The 20,762-nt window shown below is 38.8% G+C and overlaps 1 protein-coding gene across 1 annotated transcript in view; it reads right to left on the bottom strand.

The window, feature by feature from the left end:
- Positions 1–1,671: 1,671 nt before the first annotated feature.
- Positions 1,672–20,762, bottom strand: part of LOC129272998 (protein sidekick-2-like) — a 59,039-nt gene continuing 39,948 nt past the window's right edge. The window contains exons 2-15 of the mRNA XM_064107585.1: positions 19,416–19,591; positions 16,155–16,315; positions 15,162–15,315; positions 14,326–14,414; positions 13,046–13,157; positions 12,516–12,614; positions 10,795–10,948; positions 9,358–9,515; positions 8,484–8,651; positions 7,792–7,959; positions 6,852–7,112; positions 5,439–5,771; positions 4,985–5,124; positions 1,672–4,623 (exon numbers count right to left, since the gene is read on the bottom strand). Of these exons, the coding sequence (XP_063963655.1) occupies positions 4,027–4,623; positions 4,985–5,124; positions 5,439–5,771; positions 6,852–7,112; positions 7,792–7,959; positions 8,484–8,651; positions 9,358–9,515; positions 10,795–10,948; positions 12,516–12,614; positions 13,046–13,157; positions 14,326–14,414; positions 15,162–15,240 (2,358 nt within the window). The 5' untranslated portion in view covers positions 15,241–15,315; positions 16,155–16,315; positions 19,416–19,591 and the 3' untranslated portion in view covers positions 1,672–4,026. The remainder of the gene's footprint in view (positions 4,624–4,984; positions 5,125–5,438; positions 5,772–6,851; positions 7,113–7,791; positions 7,960–8,483; positions 8,652–9,357; positions 9,516–10,794; positions 10,949–12,515; positions 12,615–13,045; positions 13,158–14,325; positions 14,415–15,161; positions 15,316–16,154; positions 16,316–19,415; positions 19,592–20,762) is intronic.

The following is a 20,762-nucleotide window of genomic DNA, read 5'->3' as shown; positions in this document are numbered from 1 at the left end:
TATGAAATTTGCACCATGTCTAGAAAATATTTCGAGCAAACATGGATTTTGGATGTTGACGTTGCTGGCTTTCCATGGTTATGGTTGATTGGATCAATCGAAACTCTTTGTGAGAAAGGTCCAGGGGCCCGTTGCAAAAAGAGTTGCAATCAATTGCACCTCTAAAAATCATGCACTACTTGATTTTCAACCTATCAACAGCGCGCATTTGGGACTTGCGATTGATTTTTTGACTTGCGTTTAAACGCAACTCTTTCTGCAACGGACCCCAGATCTGACAACTTTACTTGATTTAGATTGGCTGAGGAGCACTGTTACCATGGAAACTATCTGATAAACGGGACTTGTCGGATAAAATATCCAGCAACTCCTTTCATGGAACGCTATAGGGAACCAGTGAACTCGTGGAATACCACCGACGACGATGATGATCATATCGAAAACTTGTATGCAGTGTACCGGACATGTAAAAACATAGCAGACGACGTTTGCAGACCTCGCGATCATCGTATGACTAGTGGTGCGGAATGTTCCATTGCGGCTTTATGGGGGAAATAGCATTACAGAGGGATAAAATGTATACACAGATAATGTTTCAGCGTTGATTCGCAATATTTTGAGTCAATTTTCATGAATTATCGTTCTTTGAACATTAAAACATCATTATACAATGAAAGAAATAAGCAAAACTTAATTTTCAGACTTAGCTATGCAGTGGTAAGCTAGGATGCACCCCTCGTATACATAATGGACCCGTCACGAGTGTAGGTTTGCTCTTCGGACATCACTATCACAAAGAAAATCTCCTCTGATTTGATGATAAAAGTGCCCTATTTCCTTATTAACCAATCTCCATGGTTCTTTCATGAGTATTTGCCTTACAATGTGCCCTTTATTGTAATCTGGGCGGAAATTCATGATACCACCACCCACCGATGTGACGACGGAAATAATCCACCCGGGTACTATAAAAATGTCCCCCAAACCCATTATCCCAATACATATTCCTGACTATGGATGGTTTCTAGTGATTTTAATGTAATAAAGTGCCATATTTCCCACCAATTGAATGTAAAAAAAATTATGGTCATCTGATAGAAGAAGTTGTTACCATTCATTTCAGGGGGGCGGAAATTCTATCTGAATCAACGCTTGTCCTTGATACACATTTGTTTGTGAAAAAAGGGTATAATGCAAGGGAATTCTGCGTGTTATAAGGGTGCGCGCGTGCAGCGAGGATCTTCTGTCCGCTAGTTTTCCATATGGGGAGGATGATGAGGGCGACGATGACGCAAGGTCAGAATTTAAGACAGTGAAGCTCTTCTTAAAGGTTGTTAGCATCTCTTCACCGGGATCAATATTTAGTGAGCGAGAAGCAATGAATTATGGACAAAAATATATGTTATATTATCATTATCATTTGCCCCATGTTAATAATTTATTTCTTTAAAATATGATGCAAAATATGATTCTTGGATTTTGGATTTTTTTGTGTTTAACATATCTTTTTCTACTGTTATCTGCTATGACATATATGACTTTGTGGGCGAATAGGTAATGTGTGTTAATTGTATCTAGAGATCAACTCTTTCGTGCTAAACAGTGAATTTTGCCCCTTATCACAGGATTACTAACACAATCACCACCATTATCATCAATATCATCATCGACATCATCAGTATTGAGAAACCAGGGGCGATCATCATTATCATCAAAAATCGTGATACAAATTTTGAAATGATAAAAAAACGAAAAGAGGAAGAAAATGAGAAAGTAAAGAGGAAAAGCGGGAAGAAAGAGTTTGAAACGAGATGGGTCGTGTAACCTGTTATATAACTGAGAAAAAAGAACGTTTTTTAAGGTCGTCTTGATCTCCCTTTATACAAATACACTGGCACCGCCCCTGATTATATTCTGATTCAGCGAAAAGGTGTACAACATTACAGATAAGCCAATATGAAACAAAGAATGAGATGAAAAGTTGAACTTTAATAACTTATCCCATACGTTCTTTTTTTTCTTATTTGACTGCACATTGTGTACCATACAAAAAATATAAATAGAATATTATACATATATACATGGAATTGAAGAAATCAAAACAAAAATGTAAAATGCACAATTTATAAATAAAATGTTCAAATTATTACTATGGCAAAAAATGGTGCAAAATTTTGTGTGAAAGTATTCCTGAGTGATATAATTCAGAGTATGGTTCTCATATAGGAATTTACAGAAAAACTGGGTAAGAATTGGATTTAGAATAATAATACAAAAATTATGGTAGTGTGAAAGCACGTTAGATCGTTTTATTGATATTAACATTATAATGATCAAAATATGAAAGTAACGAATTATAGGTTTATAGGCACTGGTCAATAGAAATTGTTTACACTATTATACACACGTACTTTGCTGGTCGAATGGACTTCCATTTTTTCAGTTTCATTTCCTACCGATAACCATTGTTCCTCTTATATTATAAGCGGATGAATACTGAACAAGCTACCCACTTTGTGACCAAAATGAAGTATTGATTTTTTTTTTAGATAATTTTTTTTTGTTCGTTTGCTTTCTGAATTAATGCAAAAATTGTCTCTCAAATATACTTATCCAAAACTAAAGCATTTGAATCGATCTTCCAAGACATTGTTGATAGTGTCTACGAAGAGGCCAATCATTAAAAATGTCACCTTTAACGCTGGCCAGAATTTTAATTACTTGTAAACAAATGTAAAGTTCAATTATGTACATATTTTATTTTCATATTTATATTGCACTTTGGATATCCTACCCTGTCTTAGCTGCAGGTTCTCGTCTCTATCTTTTTTTGGACACGCTACAACTGTAATCGAAGCAAAGCTGTTGGTTTGAATTAATTTCTATGGAAAGCAAGCGATGTCATAATTTGTCATGAACGAGAACAAAAGGTGCCTTCGCCAACAAAGAGAATGGTCGAATATAGACGCGCCAAAAATATGTAAAAATAGCCCGTTTTTTGCGTTTATGACGCGGTATACGGAGACGCAGTGAAGCACAACGATACACTAAGCATGCGCAAACACACACTGTCTGTCCACGATCCTGGCGAAAGCTGTGGTTTGAAGGAAATCCACTTTGTTGTCATAACCAGTTGATATGTCAGGCACCAGTGGCCAATATTGAGCCTGTCCAGTGTTTCTCGTTGCTTCTCTCCATCGATTCGAATAGTGTGATTTGTGAACACAAAGTAGATTAATGTGACCTACTTGCGTTACGTCAATTTAGTGGAGTCACGTTCACTCGAAAAGTACCTATAAGGTCCGCTGAATGGTACGACCATACCATCTTTCTTTGCGTTACACAAATGAAAGGTCACAATGTAAGTTTAGTAACAACGAAGGACAGGTGTCCCAAGGATGTCCCTGTCTCATATTGCTACTGTGTAGCGCTGAACAAGGTGGCACCTGGCGGCGAAATTGCCGATGACTGTGTGAAGTGAGAACGTATATAGGTAACATTTCAAATTAGACGGTTCTAGGTGACAAAGCTCGGGGCGTCGCTGCCATTCCATGATTATTGACATTGTTTTGAATTTGTCAGTTGGAGCTCAGTTCTCATTTCACTTATGGAAATGTACTCAATCACTATTAGTATTGCAGTCACAACAACAAAAGCAAGTCCATACCGACAGATGGTATGTCATTGGAAATAACGTAATAGCTTAAATAATCGGTCTGTGGCCCGTTGGAGAATGAAGATGCTTTAGTAATTCTGACTGTTACATAAGACTGGATTCCTTAAAGGTCGTGAATCGTATCGTGCATCCTGTTACAGGTCAATACATACATAAGACGTATTTGTGTAACACTTCTATGATTGGTTCATAGTGTTTGTTAAGTCCGGAACCACAGTCCGCTTTCCAACTATAACCTTGTCAGCTTACTTCACGATGCTCTACATACATGTATAAACTCAGAATGGTAACTTTAGACAGTACTGTTAATACCCGATTGTCAATAGTCTTGTGAGGGCTATTTGTCTCTCCTATAACTCTGTTAGAGTGCAATAATCAGACACAGACACATCCTCAGTTCTATATATTGGTTTTGGTGGATTCTTTGCAACCTCTTTCGGTTTGTCAATTGTCCGCATACCTCGATGTTCCCATCCAACATCCTTTTTGTCTCGATAAGGGGAAGGGGTTGTCAATACATCAATCCTCGGCAAAGATTGCGTCAGGTAAGAATTTGCCGGCACCGACAATAGTTTTTTGCTCAGTGACTCGACGCATGGGACGGTGAGCTTCGATATCCTACCGCCGAGTCCAACCGGAAGGTAACCATTGCTACCACTCGACCTGCCTTTGCCGTTGATGGCGTCACAAACATCCTGCCGCACGGACTCCGGACGTGTTGATAAGACCGAACACGACTTGTACTTTGTCATGCATGTGTAACCCCTTGAAGAAGGCACGTTCTTGGTTGTCCCATCTGTGACCAGCAGGTGATAAATGAGTTCCTTGTCTTTGTGTAGTTTGTCTTCGATGTAAATATTGGATGGACACTGGTTGATAATGTCGAATGTCTCACGTTCTGGCTCCATAGGCTTTGGGATGCGTAATTGCTGGAGGCGCTTGCTCCTCTGCAGAGACAAAAAAAAAAACCCGAATGAGAAATAATTTTATCAATGAAGGATTTTGGAGGTCCCCCGTGTTCGATGAATTACGAAATGATCAATCTATCTACTATTAATTTTCGCTGGGATACTCAACCTTCTTGGACCAACCAAGATGAGTAAGTGCTGAGTCAGATATCACGTTGAAAGGTATTCAAATCCAATCTAATTCATACGTTTGAAAATTTTAACAAAATCAACCTGCCTTTGATGAATTGCATAAGGCTAGACCCCAGAACAAGAAAGAACAATTCATGGTAGAGGTTACCATGACGAATGACCAATCTTTGCCTTTTCATAAAACAATTCACTTTAGACATTAGCATACCTTCCGAACGTTAGCAATGGCCGAGAGGTAAATATTCAGTTTTCGAGACTCCTTAAACCACTGGCGGTAGATGATTGTGAAGAGCAGGACAACGAAGATGAGTGCTGGAATGATGAGAAGTATGTAGACCATATCTGGTACTGGATAGGCAAAATTAAAATGAGACTGGGGGTTAAAAGAAAGAAATCAATGTGGGTGGAGAGAAAAAGAGAGAGAGGAAATATACAGAGCAAGAGCGGAAGGAAAGGTAGCATCGAAAGTGTGAAAAAAGAGACAAACTATGGTACAACTTATATCAAGATTTTAAAATCGGGTTTCCATGCAGTTTCTTCCACTTCCAGTATAACCAGAATACAAATATAGGACTTCAACCACTGGAGTTATTAGTCCTCTTACTATATAAAAGCCATGGTGTCTGACATAATCCTTTGGTTGAAATAAAAACACAACTCACCGTGATTTTTCGCCCCGCACATGTCAATTGTTCCAGTATCACTCTCACCGTCCAGTTCTAACCCATGTACGTTTAACGTGCGAGCAAAGATTTCGACCCGAAACTCCTTGTCTTCTCCGACTTCCTCCCCGCATTCGACCGGGACGTCGTCCTCCCTCCGGTCGACATCTACGACTTTGAAATTTTCGAATTGCGGGTTAGCTATCAATGACGGGCGTGTCTTGATGACGTATTCTTTGATAGGACCGTTTGGGTGTTCCGGTGGGTCCCAGTAGACCTTAATCGTTGTTGGTCCACTTGGCATGATCTTTCCGAGATGTGGCGACGATGGTGCTGCAGGAAGAAAAGAAAGTTTTGAGAACATGTTTAAAGAAAGGAGTGGTACTCACAACTTCAATTAATTTTAAAGATAGATTCACATGAGATTCTATTAGCCCATATATTCTTGAAAGCGATCATTAGTTCTTTCATCATTTAGCACTTCTTGCTTTAGACCAAAAAGATTTAGTCTCTGTTTTGTCGGTTGCTCCGCTGGACTACGCGTCTTACTCCACTACATGCACCTCTTCCATAGACTGAAGTCTATCTTCCACTCTGTACAGGGAGCCTGTGCCCCCAATCTAATTATCAATTTTCAAAAACAAAACAACATTTTTATTACAAGGACTTTGTATAATTTTAGAAAATTTCTTACCCTGAAAAAAAAACCTGAATCTGGTTGTTTTTGTCTAAAAAATAAGAGGATTCTTTAGATATGATGCACTCATTGCATTGCAGTTTCAGGTGCATGATTCATGAACAGACCTTAGTTCAACCTGAGTTCAGCCCATTTTTAAAAGTTTATAATCTATACATTCGAGCCGGTGTGATATCAATATTTAAAGCAATTAACATCATCTCATTGCAGTAAGTTGCTCATCAAAATCAAATCAAAGTTTTGATGTAGGAAAGTTAAAAATCCCCGATTCCGTGCAACTTTGCCAAAACACTAGGGAAAACTTGGAGTATCTCATTTAGCAAAAGAACATGCTCCAGTTGATCGTTAAGTTATGCCTAATCTATACGAGCAGCTGAATAAAAATAGTATCCAGAACGAAGTTCCAGTCTCTTTAGGACTGGAAACTTCAAGTGGGATCACCAAAAGCTTAAAGTAGACTTTATTATGGCCCAGGGGATATTATGTCACAATTTGACATCCTTGCAAATTCTTATCAAAGGCTAGACAAGTATAGGAATCAAGACCCATAAAAACTGTTTCTCCGCGAACAGAACATTAACGGCAACAAAGTAAAAACGAGCAAAGTTTCATCTAGAGATGGTAAGTGGAAACATAAACTTTTATTTATTCTGATGGATAAAATTTAAAAGATGTTTGAAGGCTTAGAATTTATATATTCTTATCAAGTAACTTACCACCAATAGGGGTTGTGAATGTCTTCTTGATCGCTGCACTACACAAACCCCCTGTACTACATGCTCTTACACCAACATCATAGACAGTATCACCGTAGACCTTGAGCTGAACGAACGTTGTGTTTCTTCGGACCGAGTTTCCATTGTAGCTGATTTCGTAGTAGGTTACGCCGTTTGGTCGTAGAGGTTCTGACCACGTGAAATCAACAAACCCGGATGATGACGTCAGTGACATGTTCACATCTTCCAGAGGAGAAGGGACTATACACAATGGTAAGAAGGATGCAATCTTATTTTGTTAATGTCATACCGTATAAGAGGCAATTTGGCATAAACATGATAAAGACGTATTTTTCATTTTATAAACGATTGTAAGATTTGAACGAACTGACAGATGCATTCATCAATTATGCAATATTATTAATTGCATCTTTTATGTTCCAGGATAATTCAATCACTCAGTTAAAAACAAAATAAGTTGTATTTGTAATTGTATTTTCCCCATTAGTATATATTCATTTTCTTATATTGCAAAGTATGTTTAAATTATCAGATATAAATTTTCAGACTGTTAGACAAATTAAAATTTCTCGAATAATTGGTAACTCTACTGGCTGCAGCAAACTAAAACGTTAGGAAAACGTAAATGTGAACTATGGAGTCATAGCTTCAAGTTCAATAGACATAACTTTTCCCCAAACTTGCGAAAAGGTTTTGGAAGAATCCCCATCAGTTATCACTCATCATGCTAATAAATGATGTCGTGAAGGCTATTCTTCTAGATTTATGCATAATTATGATGTCAAACTCAAAGCGCCCTCCCTCAGAGGGTGGAGGAATACACGCAAACGGAGTTGTCAGAGATGCGCCAATGGCTTCATCCTTTAAGAATAGCAGCTGCGTGATGACGTCATTGCATAAGGTCTATTCTGAAAATTACCTCCTTGAAGCGTTCTTATCACAACCGGAGCGCTGATCGGGCCAGGACCAGCATCGTTGAATGGCTGGAGTCGGAACGAATACCTGGTGAATGGGATCAAGCTACTGATCCGGATTAGATTGTGTTCGCCAACATCTGACCTGTTGAACCTGATCATCTTCTCAGAATCTGTATAGTATAGGGATTGGAGACATCGCAGTCAGGCGGCGGGGGGAGGCAAGATCACTAACAGCCAATGGTAGAGGTACCGTGACTACATAATAGTCCGGGTTTCGATTCCCGGCACGGCACCATGCCTACATATTGTCTTTGAGCAAGTCATTTGGACAAGCTTCAGCGTCAGATCTTGAAGATGGCATGCTTAGAATATGCTTACACGTTCTTTGTATATAGCTCACTACTTCCCATTCTCTTTAAACGCTATTCTCAGTCTCCTCTCCTCTACCCAATTTCTCTCTTTTCTGTTGCATCACTAAGGCCAACCCCTCTTTATCTTAACAATTTGTACTAATGTACATGATGTATGTATTTATTTACTGTCAAGGCTGACAAAGGTTTCAAGCTATGTTTACCTTTTGGACCCTGGTAACATTTGTCTTTACGCTGTATACTTTTCCATGTAGTTGTTTTAACAATTCTTTCAGAACTGAGTTAATCTATAGAAGGGTGTAATTGTAACTGACTATGCTTACCATTGCAATGTGTGTTGTGCCCGTGGTGACCGTCATCCAAAGCACAATAAAGTATTTGATAACCAGAGACCATAACATCACTTTCATCAGAAGTCCAGGTAATATCCACAACTTCTGGCTCATCTTTGACAGTGGTGATCGTGACATTACGCGGAGGCGCAGAAGGTGCTATTGAGGTAGGATAAGATTCATAATCAAGTTAGCGGCATTCTTCGATGGCTCTAAGGCAACCATTTATCAAGAGAGTACGGCCAACCAAATTAGATTTGTATTTCGAGACAATATGGCGGCTATACTTGTTTCTTCCGCAAATACAAGAGAATGCGTCAACCAACTCTAACCAAGCTATAGGATTTCATTTGAAAAATAAGCATTACAATCTGGAATATCATTCCATTAAGCATGCAAGATCCCATGGAGTAATTTTGAATCATGTGATATTTTTTTTTTTTGGGGGGGGGGAAATAATTTTCGAACAAACAGATGTCAAATAATTATGTCAAACCCATCAAGGGTACTTTAGTATTGATTAACTTATATAGGGAGTTTTCGCGCCGAGAACAAATTCAAGAACACAGTGAGTGTATTGAAAATGCAAGTCAAATCACAATGGACAGCTGGGACGGTCTTTGTCGAAAATTGGTGAACCGGAACAGCAGTTTCGCTTTAAGTTTCGGAGCTGAAGAAAACTTGCAAATATGTCATTTGTCCATAGTCCATGACGAAACTGTTGTTTTAATTACCAATTTTCTACAAAAACTTCTTGGTTGCTCTTTGTCATGAGCGGCATTTGGCAATACATTTTCTATGTTCTTGAAAGCGTTCTGCGTCCCGTTCCAGAAACTCTCTATTATAACAATGATAGTCAACGTACCATTAAGGCCGGTCTTCAGTCTCCTTGAACGTTTGGAACTTCCTTCTTTGTTGAATACCTCTATCTCGATTATGTACCATGCACTTGGCTGGAGGAGTGAAATATCTTGCTCAATAAGTGAGTTAGGGGCTAACCAATCCTTGCTTGTGACATTAAATCTGGAAGAACAAAATAAAAAGAGTTTTTGTTACACTTGAAATCAAAAGGAGCAATGATTAAGATATAATATCAAGTTTAAAACTGCAAAATGAAAACCAAGAAAGTTTGAGTGGGGCTATTAATACTATTTAATGAAAGTAATAATGGCCATTCGATTTTTATTGATAAACATATTTTTGGCAAAATGTAGTAAAAGAGTAGCATCAAATGTTCAATATAGAGGGCAAAGTATCTTGGGGCTACGCGATCAAAATACTGCCTCATGGGAAATAAGACCTATTTGAGTAGTTGTTTATCTTAAGATGCTGCTGTTGAGATTGGCCGTGGGATATTGAAAAATGATACATGCACAACAGCTTTGGCATCTATTTTTATTTAAATATGTTTATATATATATACATATATATATATATATATACAGTGCGTCCCAGAAAAAACGAAACCGAGATTTAGCGATGATTTATCATAACTTAATCATAAATAAAATAGACAAATGACCTACCAATGTAAAGCTTAGAATCTCTTCTTTCATCTGGTATTACTAAGATTATTCCTCATTCACGCATGATTGAGCAAAAACAATTCGAAGAAAGGATGCCAAAAACTCATTTAGCGGGGGGTATCTGAATTTCAAAAAGAAAATCACATGACTAAAAAGTTCAATATCTTCTCTTTTCTTTGATACCTAAATCACAGAAAATGGTCAAGTAGTAAAAAAGTTATGATCCCTCGATACAATGCTTGTATTTCCATAATTTCATTAAATAAACGTGTTTTCACCGGTTTCCCACAGAAGCTATCGCACGGTAACAAAAGACTTAACGCATGGCTGATCGTCAACAAAACGGAGTGTCGAGTGAGTTTGAACGCTAGCCTGTAAAACCTCTTCATTTTATGAAATTACTGAAATTCAAGCCTTATTTCAAATAACCAGAACTTTGTTATTTCTTGACCATTTTCTGTAATTGAGGTATCAAATTAAAGAGCAGATATTGAACTTTTTAAAAATGTGGTTTTCTTTTTAAAACACAGATACGGCCCGCCAAGTGACTTTTTGGTATCCCCTTTTCAAATTGTTTTTGCTCACTCATGCGTGAATGAGAAATAAGAAATAATCTAAGTAATTTCAGATGAAAGAAGAGATTCTACGCTTTACAATGGTAGGTCATTTGTCTATTGTATTTGCGATTAAGTTATGATAAATCATCGATAAATCTCGGTTTCGTTTTTTGTGGGACGCACTGTATAAATATATATATTTATATTTATAATTCTTACGTCATATTCGACCAGGAGTCCAAACAGGTCGAGCAATCTTCCTTCCATCTGATCTCGTACTTTCGGATGACCCCATTCGGTAGTTTGGGCGTATATATAGATACAAGGATCGATGTAGGATGTGATGTGAAATTCACTGATGGAATTCGTGGCACTGAAAGAAAGTTAAGATTCTTTGTCTGTAAAACGTGTTTTTATTGGAACTTGGCTAAGAAGCTATCGGACCCTAAGGTATGGAACAGGACATCATGCTTGGGAAGGTACGAGGCAGAAGGAGAAGAGAAAGGCAGATGAGGAGATGGCTAGAAGGAATTACTAAAGAAACCGAAAAAATATTTGAGAGAACTGAGCATGCTTTCACAGTATAGAAGAGCACGGATAAAAATTGTCCGTGGGGTCACCACGAGTCGAGAACGACTCTATGGCACTTAACAAGCTAAAAAAGATTAATGATCCCTCCACAAATGGAGGGACATACAAGGAAACTGGTCTTCAGTATAATGCGACGTCACTTTGTTTTCATGTCACTTTGTCAACATGTTGCTTAAAGTTTTGTAGTATATGAATAAATCAAACGAATCGAGATGCGAGATTATCATTATCATGTAGTGTATATAATATTTCAAATTTATTCTGATCACCAAGGTTACCCTTTCAAGGCAATAAACCATACCCACCTTCATTATACCCATCAACTCTTGTGACGAACAATAATCGAACTGTACCGGATACGTAAATCATATAATGCAATATTTACATCATTTAGTTATATTCCCTAGAGATTTGCAACAAATCTACCTTCTTCTCCTACATCATAGGAGAAGAAATACCACAAATAATTTTGCAAAGACAGAAGCAATTTCATTAATACGCTTCCAGACTAATTACCCAATGCATTGGAAATATGTTTTGAAGAGGGTCGATCTTCGAAACTGACAATTATTTTCCCTCTTTATTATACCCTAATATATTTTATCTTTATCTTTTTAGCCAGGATCGACGCCAGTGTATTTTGATAAAGTAAAGACAAACTAATGGTGTCGTCCTTTTGGTTCAATTGAATCACAGGGATAATTTAGAGTCACACAATCCTGATCCCTCTTTTTTATACTTTTTATACGTTCCTCGTTTTTTCTTCTCCTATTCCTCCTCCTTTGTTTACAATGTGTCCCAGCAGAAACCAGGGTTCTCATGCCTTTCTTCTTCCAATGCAAATGAGTTATGAATTTTTCTTACATCATCAAATAACTCACTTATTCCTCTATATTTTATACCTAATATGAAACGAACACCTCACGCAATGTTGAGAAAGACGATTAATCTGTCATGCATAGACAATTTGCTAAGCTGTACTTGGTCTCCCATAAAAGACGAGATTCCACTTTTACCATAAGTGAATTGACAGTAGAAACACATTTAACTAATGTGAAATCTATGTCTTAGTGTAGGACGCGCTGTATATTTTTATTTCTTTTTAATGTCTAGGTACAACTAAATGATCGAAATGTCGCAGGGACGGTCGCCTCCCGGGGAGTGTTTCATCAACATTTTCATCCGACAAGTTGTCAGATCTGACATCTTTCTCTGATATTGATTGGCTGAGAGGTACTGTTACTATGGTAACTGTCGGATAAAATGGGACTTGTCGGATAAAACGTCCGACAAGTCCTTTCATGAAACGCCCCCCAGGTCCCCTAAAATATAGCGCCGACTAGACTTACCCGAACTGTTATCAGGTATGCAAAATGTCGCCCTCTCTCCGTTGCCACCACTATTAAATGCATGTATCGATCCACAACATTTTGAGAACATGTTCAGATCTAACAAAGATAAGATAAGATTTCTTGTTAGGCGAATTGATAGAACAATAATTATGTTTGCTGTTAAGATAGTAAATCCGCTATAAGTTTTACAGAAATGATATAAATGAAACTTTGGCCCAAGATCTAGATATCAGGCGGTATTCCCGAAGGGTTACAAACTTTAGTAAGTGATCGGCTTGCTAATTTTAGTATGCTTACTAACTAGCGTGCCTTTGTCAAGAGGTAATTCATTTAGTATGCATACCAATATAAAAGCCTTACTAAGCAAGCATACCAATCGTTCCAGAATACCGGCTATCTTCTCTTATTTCAAACAATATGACTGAATTGCCTTGGTGAATTGTCTCCCTGATGGGCAATCAGCCACGAAGAAACAATTTCGTCCCGAGCAACCCCATCAATGTTGCTGTGAACGGAATCTTTTTTACCTGGTATAGTTATAGATGTACCATTAGTTGTCCAGTTGCGCTGCAGCGATCGAATGACAACACCGTATCTCAAAGAAGGAGATGAAACGGAACTGCTATCCACACCAAGACCCTAAAATTGAAGGGGAAAAATACCCTTTCAACCCACATGATCACCAACAGGAGCAGAAACAATGATTCAGATCAGATTCTAACTAAGATATGTTCAAAATTCCTCTTAACAGATTTTTGTTAAACACTCCCATCAAGGGGAACAGTGTGTGTAAGATTTTACAGAGAAAGAGGCAGATGACGTCTGGCATACGAAGCGAATAGAAAGTGCTAGTGATTTTAATGATTTCTGGTGGGTGTTTCATAAAGCTGTTCGTAAGATAAGAGCAACTTTAAGAACGACTGATGATCCTTTCTTTTGGTAAATGGTACACCATTGGCGATGGTTTAGCGCATAAGAAAGGTTCACCAGTCGTTCTTAAAGTCGCTTACGAACAGCTTTATGAAACACCCACCTGGCGTATATAAAAAAGTCACGGGAATGAGTGACCAAAGATACGCAGGAAGGGGCTGAACATTTATCTTCTAAGAATTAATCATTATTCCTAGGAAAAGGAATATCATGCCATAATTATATTCGTTTTGAAATGAACATTTGATGAAAAAAAACCTTGATTAATCTATTCAACACAGTGATGTTCATGCATGCTGTTAGGGATCACAATAGTCTTACAAAGAAAGGACAAGAAAGAACTGCATTTTTCTGTTCGAGAAATTCAGAGACCCAAGGAGAAGCAGACGAACGAATGATTCACTCTCAGGGGAAAAATAACCATGTCAATAATTTTGTCCTGGAATGAACATTCGACAATATCAAAAGGCATGGCATCTCTTAAGACTTTTACGAATCCTTACCAAAACTCATATAGATCACAATCAATTTCTAGTATCCTAAAGTGTAATTATTAAATTTTTGAAATTGTATCCTCTCTTGTTTGTTTGTATTTATTTTCATATAACAAGAATGAAATATACATGTTGAAATTTAACAAATCATACAAAATACGGATTGCCCATTTCAGCGGTATTTTACAAAATACCCTTGCTCTTCCATGGGGTCTTTTATAACGTAAATACATGTATAAAAATACATAATTACAATAAATACACACAATACTTAATCAAAACACTACAAGGAAGAAAATACAAAAGCCCTCAAGTTTATCATACATTCAATGATTTGATTTAAGCCAGAAAAAAAGAGTCAGGAAAGAAATATTGTTGCTTACTTTCCAACTCAAACGAACATTCCTTTTGTACGGGTCACTGTCCACCCTCTCGCTTTTCGATATGATACCATCAACTAGTCCCCTTGGTGCTGGAATTGAAAGTGAAAATAGGAGAGAAAGAAATATTTACTTGGGCCCCGTATCACAAAGCTTAGCGATGATAGTAAACATGAAAGAACATTTCTGATTGGTTCCTGGTCAGTGTTTTAAACGAAATGCGCGTGTAACATTGATATTGATTGGTCAGTCCACTTAGCGATTGATCGCTATTTGTGTTACGGAGCCCTGATGGAAGTCAGCGCAGATCCAGGGGCAGTGTGATTTTTTTTTATATGGTGTGGATGACTTAAAAAGCAGTTCTCGTTGTTTGATATCAAGTGTTCATTCATGGTGAGTTTTATTATTTGTTTTTATAAAAGGTCGTCTATCGTTTATCGTTACATGACGAAAGCTGTCTCGTTTCTATAGTCTCTCATTATCTTGTCCTTTTCACTTCTCACTTCTTCTATCCCCATTTTTATAAATGCTTCCATAAAAGACACAATGGGGAAGGGGGGGGGGGGTATTCACCCCCTGCATCTTAGTAAAACTAATCAATTATTCCATTACGCCATTATTATGATAATTCGATTACAAAGTACATAACTTTATTTACAAACTTGATGTTTCAATGCTCAGTTCCGAAGTCTCTTTCAAAAAGTAATTAATGTGTAAGAATAGCTTAAATGATTAGGATTAGGGGTCATTCGGGAGGGGGTGGTGGTTTAGAGAGCCCCCGCTCTACGTACGCCCATGTAATATGTTACGAATGGGAGTTAAGGATTAATAATAACTACCTTCTTCCAGTGTTTGCTGCGTAACATTCTCAGACCAGGGCCCATACTTTGCCTCATGAATGTCGATCTTGGCTCTCATCCGAATTCCATATAGAGTGCCAGGGGAAAGCCCATTCAAACGCCAAAGATTCTCCTCATTATACCTACTTGCATCCTAGGAAGGAAGAAAACAAGATTAGGCATTACTTGGTAGATAGGCCGCCTCGTGAATGCAAGGTCGTGGGTTCGAACCTCCGAGGAGTCATATCAAGAATTCAAAAGAGAAATCATACATGACTAAAATTCTATTTTTTACATTGCATGTCATCTTCAGCAACCACTACCCAAGGGGCGTAACCTGGGGGGCGTTTCATGAAAGGACTTGTCGGACGTTTCATCCGACAAGTTCCATTTTAACCGACAGTTACCATAGTAACAGTACCTCTCAGCCAATCAACATCAGAGAAAGATGTCAGATCTGACAACTTGTCGGATGAAAATGTTGATGAAACACTCCCCAGGAAACTTTGATGGGTGGATGGGGGAAGGGAGGCAAAACGACCTCAATGTGACGTCATAATTTTTTTAAATTGAATTACAAGGTTTTCCAAGAGTTGCACAGTCCACATCATTCCCATTTCTTGCTTCTTTCTCCCAAACTTTCCTATTTTTTCAGTATTTTTTCACATTTCGGAAAATCATAGGGGGGCAGTCGCCCACCGAGGCACCGCCCCTGACTAGGTTTTAAGCAATACCGATTACAATGCTCGACTTACTGGTATTTATCGACCATGAAATGAAATAAAATATCAAATATTTTCATACTATGTCAGAGATTCTCATTTGATTAGACGTCCTCTATCCGATGATGTCTTATACAAAACGGGAGAGGAACTTACCTAGAAAAAGGCCCTCTATCATAAATCGCCTAAATATATGAAAATGCTTGTTTTGTGTTTTTATTTAAATCATGATTTTTGTTGTTGGTTTAGGACCACCGTAGAATTAACTCACTGTATCTTTGCTCCAATTATCCTTTAGTCCTGAAATATACTGCAATTCAACGCAGAAATTGGTGCGAAAACAACCACTGTCCGTAGGTGGCGCCCAACCAATATCTATTACATGGGTACTGATCGCCACTGCTCTGATCGCACTCGGAGGTGACAGGACCGCTGCAGACAAAGGGGGAAAACACAGTAAATTCGACATACTAGTAGTTGCATTGACAGCACTGAAAATAAAACATTTGAAGAGTAGAGAAATATTGGAAATCTACACATAACCGCAATAAGGAAAGAACCGATGATTATTTTATCTACGCATTTGGCGCCTTAACTCGACAATATTTTGGAAGTTATAACCGATTCGAAGGTCCGTCGTTTGAGCTCTCAATTACGTCTTTTCGATAAATCCCTTTTCAGACGTAACCAATCGCCTTTAGCGATGGATCGCGTTTTTAATCACTCAATGTTAGGCCCCCATCTCACTAGGAAGGCGATCGTGGCGACCATGGCGATCTGTGTAAATCCCGCAAATCGTAGCAGAATCTTCCTCGAATTATATTTTTAGCCTGCGAGACGATTGCACTGCAACTTCTATGCGACCGACCTGCGCTGAAGGCGATGGTAATACGCTGAAAGTACGACGATGCCACTTTCTTGCGACGATTCGAGGCAGATGTGATGCGCTGCTTCTGCGATCAAAGCGATCGTACAACGAGGCTCATACGCTAATTAGGACCTCGGTACGGTGGTGCTACGAATGGAGCGATTATGTTACGTTCATGATGGGCTCTTGAAACGATTTCAAGCAATCGGCATACTAATCGCGGCACATGACACATTTTTCAGTCGATTGCCAACCTCCGACCAACATGGATGTCCAGAATTTGGTTGGACTTATACATCTTGGCATTCTAAAAACACATCAGTTAAAAGTTGAATGCGAGGACAGGAGAAGGAGGAGGCCAAAAAGATACAGGGTCCGATCCTGGCTGTCACCTAAGTCATAATATACAATATTTTTAAAATTTCATTCAAAAGATGTCGATGCTGAGCCTAATAATTAATATGAGGGATGCATCCAGAATTTCATAAAAGAGCATACAAATCTTTGATATTCTGTTTATTTTTTTCCACAAAGTTTGTCACTCAAAAATATTTGTTAAATTCCTTTCAAATTTGCTGACAAGAAGTAGTCTACTGATGTGAGAGCACTCATAAAAAGGGAGGGGGAGGGGGGCACAATGCCAGAATCTCCCTAAAGATTGCCTTTCCCAATCAATACATTAGTGATCGAATCATTAACAAAATTTGATGTTGTCTTCTGTTACTGTGGTTAGAATTCAATTTATTTTCAAAACATAATCAATTTATTTATTTCTGCAGAGGTAACCCATTTCGTCATCAAGACATGTGAGCGTCTTTTTTCTCTTTCCAGCTGGCTCAGCAGTAAGATTTTCATCCTCCTCCTGTACCCCCTCCTCTTCCTCCTCTACCTCATCCCTCCTCTACCACCACCATAACCCCTTGTTCTTCCCCTTCGACCGCCGGCCTAAGAGGGGTAGCTTGGGCAGCTTTCCCTTTCTGGTCCTTTTTCTGGGAGGTATGTTTGAAAACGCCGTGGTATCGCCTCGTAATCTGTTGCAAATATGATAATCCGCCACCATCGGCACGGCGTTTTATAGCAGCGCGGACGGTTGTTGCGCAATCGCTGCCCAGTCATCAGCGGCGCAGCAAAAGCGCAACGCGAACGCCTGTAGCGGGCTGAGAACGTGTGCCACATGGGCCACATGTCACCCAAAGAAGGAAGCGTCGTGGTGGAAGCTGTGTGAAGCGTGTCGAGCGCAAGGCAGTCGCCTTGTAAACGGAAGCAGCGTAGCAGAATTGTCTTGGAAACGGGCCTGAAAACCACGGGCGATCGGTGCCGCTTTTAATGCGCTTATACTACGCTTTATGCGTTGGGGCTCCGTTACAGCTACGAATATGTCGTTTGTAATACGCTCATGACTCGATTGTGATGCGCTTTAGCACCTCCGCGATCTCGCTACGTAAGTTTTGAACATGTTCAAAATTTTGTGGCGACCATAAAGATGGTGGCGATCCTTGCCGCTTCAGAAAAGATCAAGGTACGACGGAGAAGATTGAAAAGATCAAGGCACGATCAAGCTACGTTATACCACGCTTTGTCGATTTTTGACGATCGCAGTGGAATCGCCATCTAGTGAGATGGGGGTATTAGAATGTAGCATGTAGTGGCAGCGTAAGGACATGATATATTGTACGGACATCTGGCGATCAGCGCACGGTCATCGTACAACCATCGTACGAGTCATACGATCTATATACCTTTGGCCTCTTGTATACGGCGTGGAATTCGGCCCTTTACGATACATAACTCAACAACGATGGTCGTAAATAAATGTGAAAGCTAAATTAGGAGCCTGTAACTCACGATGTCACCAAAAAACAAAAGAATTTTACATCGCACGATGATCGTAGCAAATGTAACCGCGGCATTAGGCGCACTCATTGCTTAACATAACAATTTTCATTTTACAGTACCCCCATCTCTTAAACAAGTGGAGCGCCTCTGGCAGTCTCGCCTGCATTACGCAATTCAAAATAGCAGCAGTGCTGACTTTGAAAACGACTATAAAATAAGTATTCACAAAAACACCATTCATATAAAAAGATATACTACGTTCATTGACCCTAAATGACATGACCTTAATCATGTGACTTAGACTTGTGCAGGGTGATCGGTGATACTTGGTGCTATGCCCGTGAGCAAGGCACTTGCTCTTTTATCCTGCTTTCAAATAACTGGAAATGCTATATGCATTATTCGTAACTAGTTGTGCACTTAAAAAAAATCCATATGTCCACATTTCATGAAATATATCCATAAACCTTCAAAAGTTATGGTGGCGATTCAACAATTACCCAACATGGCCAAAATTCATTGACCATAAATGACCTTTGACCTTGGTCATGTGACCTGAAACTCGGGCAAGATTTTTAGTAATACTTCATTACCCTAGCTTAATATGTCCAAGTTTCGTGAACTAGGTCCATATACTTTCTAAGTTATGATGTCATTTCGAAAACCTAACCTTAGGTTAAGATTTTAATGACGCCGTAGACACCGCCGTCGGAAAAGCGGCGCCTGTAGCCTCACTCTGCTATGCAGGCGAGACGCCCCCCCCCCCAAAAAAAAAAAAAAAGCTGAATAAAAATGACCGGGAGCATTTGCAATTATGCAATGATTTACCTTGAGAACGTTCAAACGTAAGGATGTTGGTGACATTTTCTTCCCGGGAGACAGCAGAGAAGTTGATTTCTAATCCGCTCAGACATCTGAGAAGAGTACGTGGGACCGTGATCGTGCAGGAAGCAGAACTAGTCACAGCATTTGTAGAGCAATTTGTATAAAACTCACTCACTTGTCTAGAAAAGAACAAAATAATTAGAGTCAACCGCAAACTGGTCCCGTAGCGTTTTCAAGGATTTCATCAGTAAAAAAAAACGGGGGGGGGGTAGAAAAATTTTCGATTTTCGTTTCCAATTCTCGTTAGCCAAGATAATTATGATTAAGTGTCGCAAAAAATTTGGCCCCCCCCCAAAAAAAGGGAATGGATCGGGGGTGGGGGGGGGGGTGGACAGTTTTTTTTCATAGGCATTACATTGCATGATGCTATCAACGTTTTTTATTGTGTGTACACTCTTAAAAATGTTGGGCAACATACGGTCCACACAACAATTGGTTAAAACTTTATCCAATTCTGGGTAGTTTTACACCAATACTGTGTAGTTTTCACCCAAAGCACACATTATTGGTGTAAAACTACCCAGAATTGGATAAAGTTTTAACCAATTGTTGTGTGGACCGTATGTTGCCCAACATTTTTAAGAGTGTACAAGTCAAAGTATTTCATGAATCGTCTCCTCACTCACTTTCATGCTCTTTTTGTCTCCCCCATTCTTCCCGTTTTTGTTTAATTTTCACCTCTTTTTTCACAACTTTAAAAATTATAGGGGCTGTGGCTCCCTACCTTTACTGCACGAATCGTTTAGTGTTAAAACTACACACTGTTATAGGGGGCGTTCCAGAAATAGGCAATTCCACGATGGTTGTATTTGTGGTTTTTAATCATGTTGATTTGAATCAATAGAGAAAATCAAATGAGCATAATGCTGAAAATTTCATTAAAAATCGGACGTTTTACAGGGCAATGAAAAGAAAGTTACAATATTTCATTTAAAAAAAATATATATAGTGAGTGGGTGACATCATCAGTTCCCTCGCTTGCATACCGACCAGGATGTGCAAATAACTGTTATGTGAAATTAAGCTAAACTTCAAAATGCCATAACTTTCCTATTTCACATCCGATTTTGATGAAATTTTCATTGTTGTGCTTGTTTGATTTTTCTCTTTTTATTTAAATCAACTTTTTCTTGGGGTAGACTTGTCCTTTAAGCATAACGTTGCGTTATCATAACACATTGGATTGTAAATACTATTGGAGCCGTTTTCAAACAATAAGGTTTTTTTTTAATACAGTGTATTTGCCGCCGAAAGAAACATAAGCAGGGCCCCGTGTCATATAGACTGATT

This window comes from Lytechinus pictus, chromosome 12 (assembly GCF_037042905.1).
Source record: "Lytechinus pictus isolate F3 Inbred chromosome 12, Lp3.0, whole genome shotgun sequence".
Taxonomy (NCBI): Eukaryota; Metazoa; Echinodermata; class Echinoidea; order Temnopleuroida; family Toxopneustidae; genus Lytechinus; species Lytechinus pictus.
This window is presented reverse-complemented; position numbering and strand designations above follow the sequence as displayed.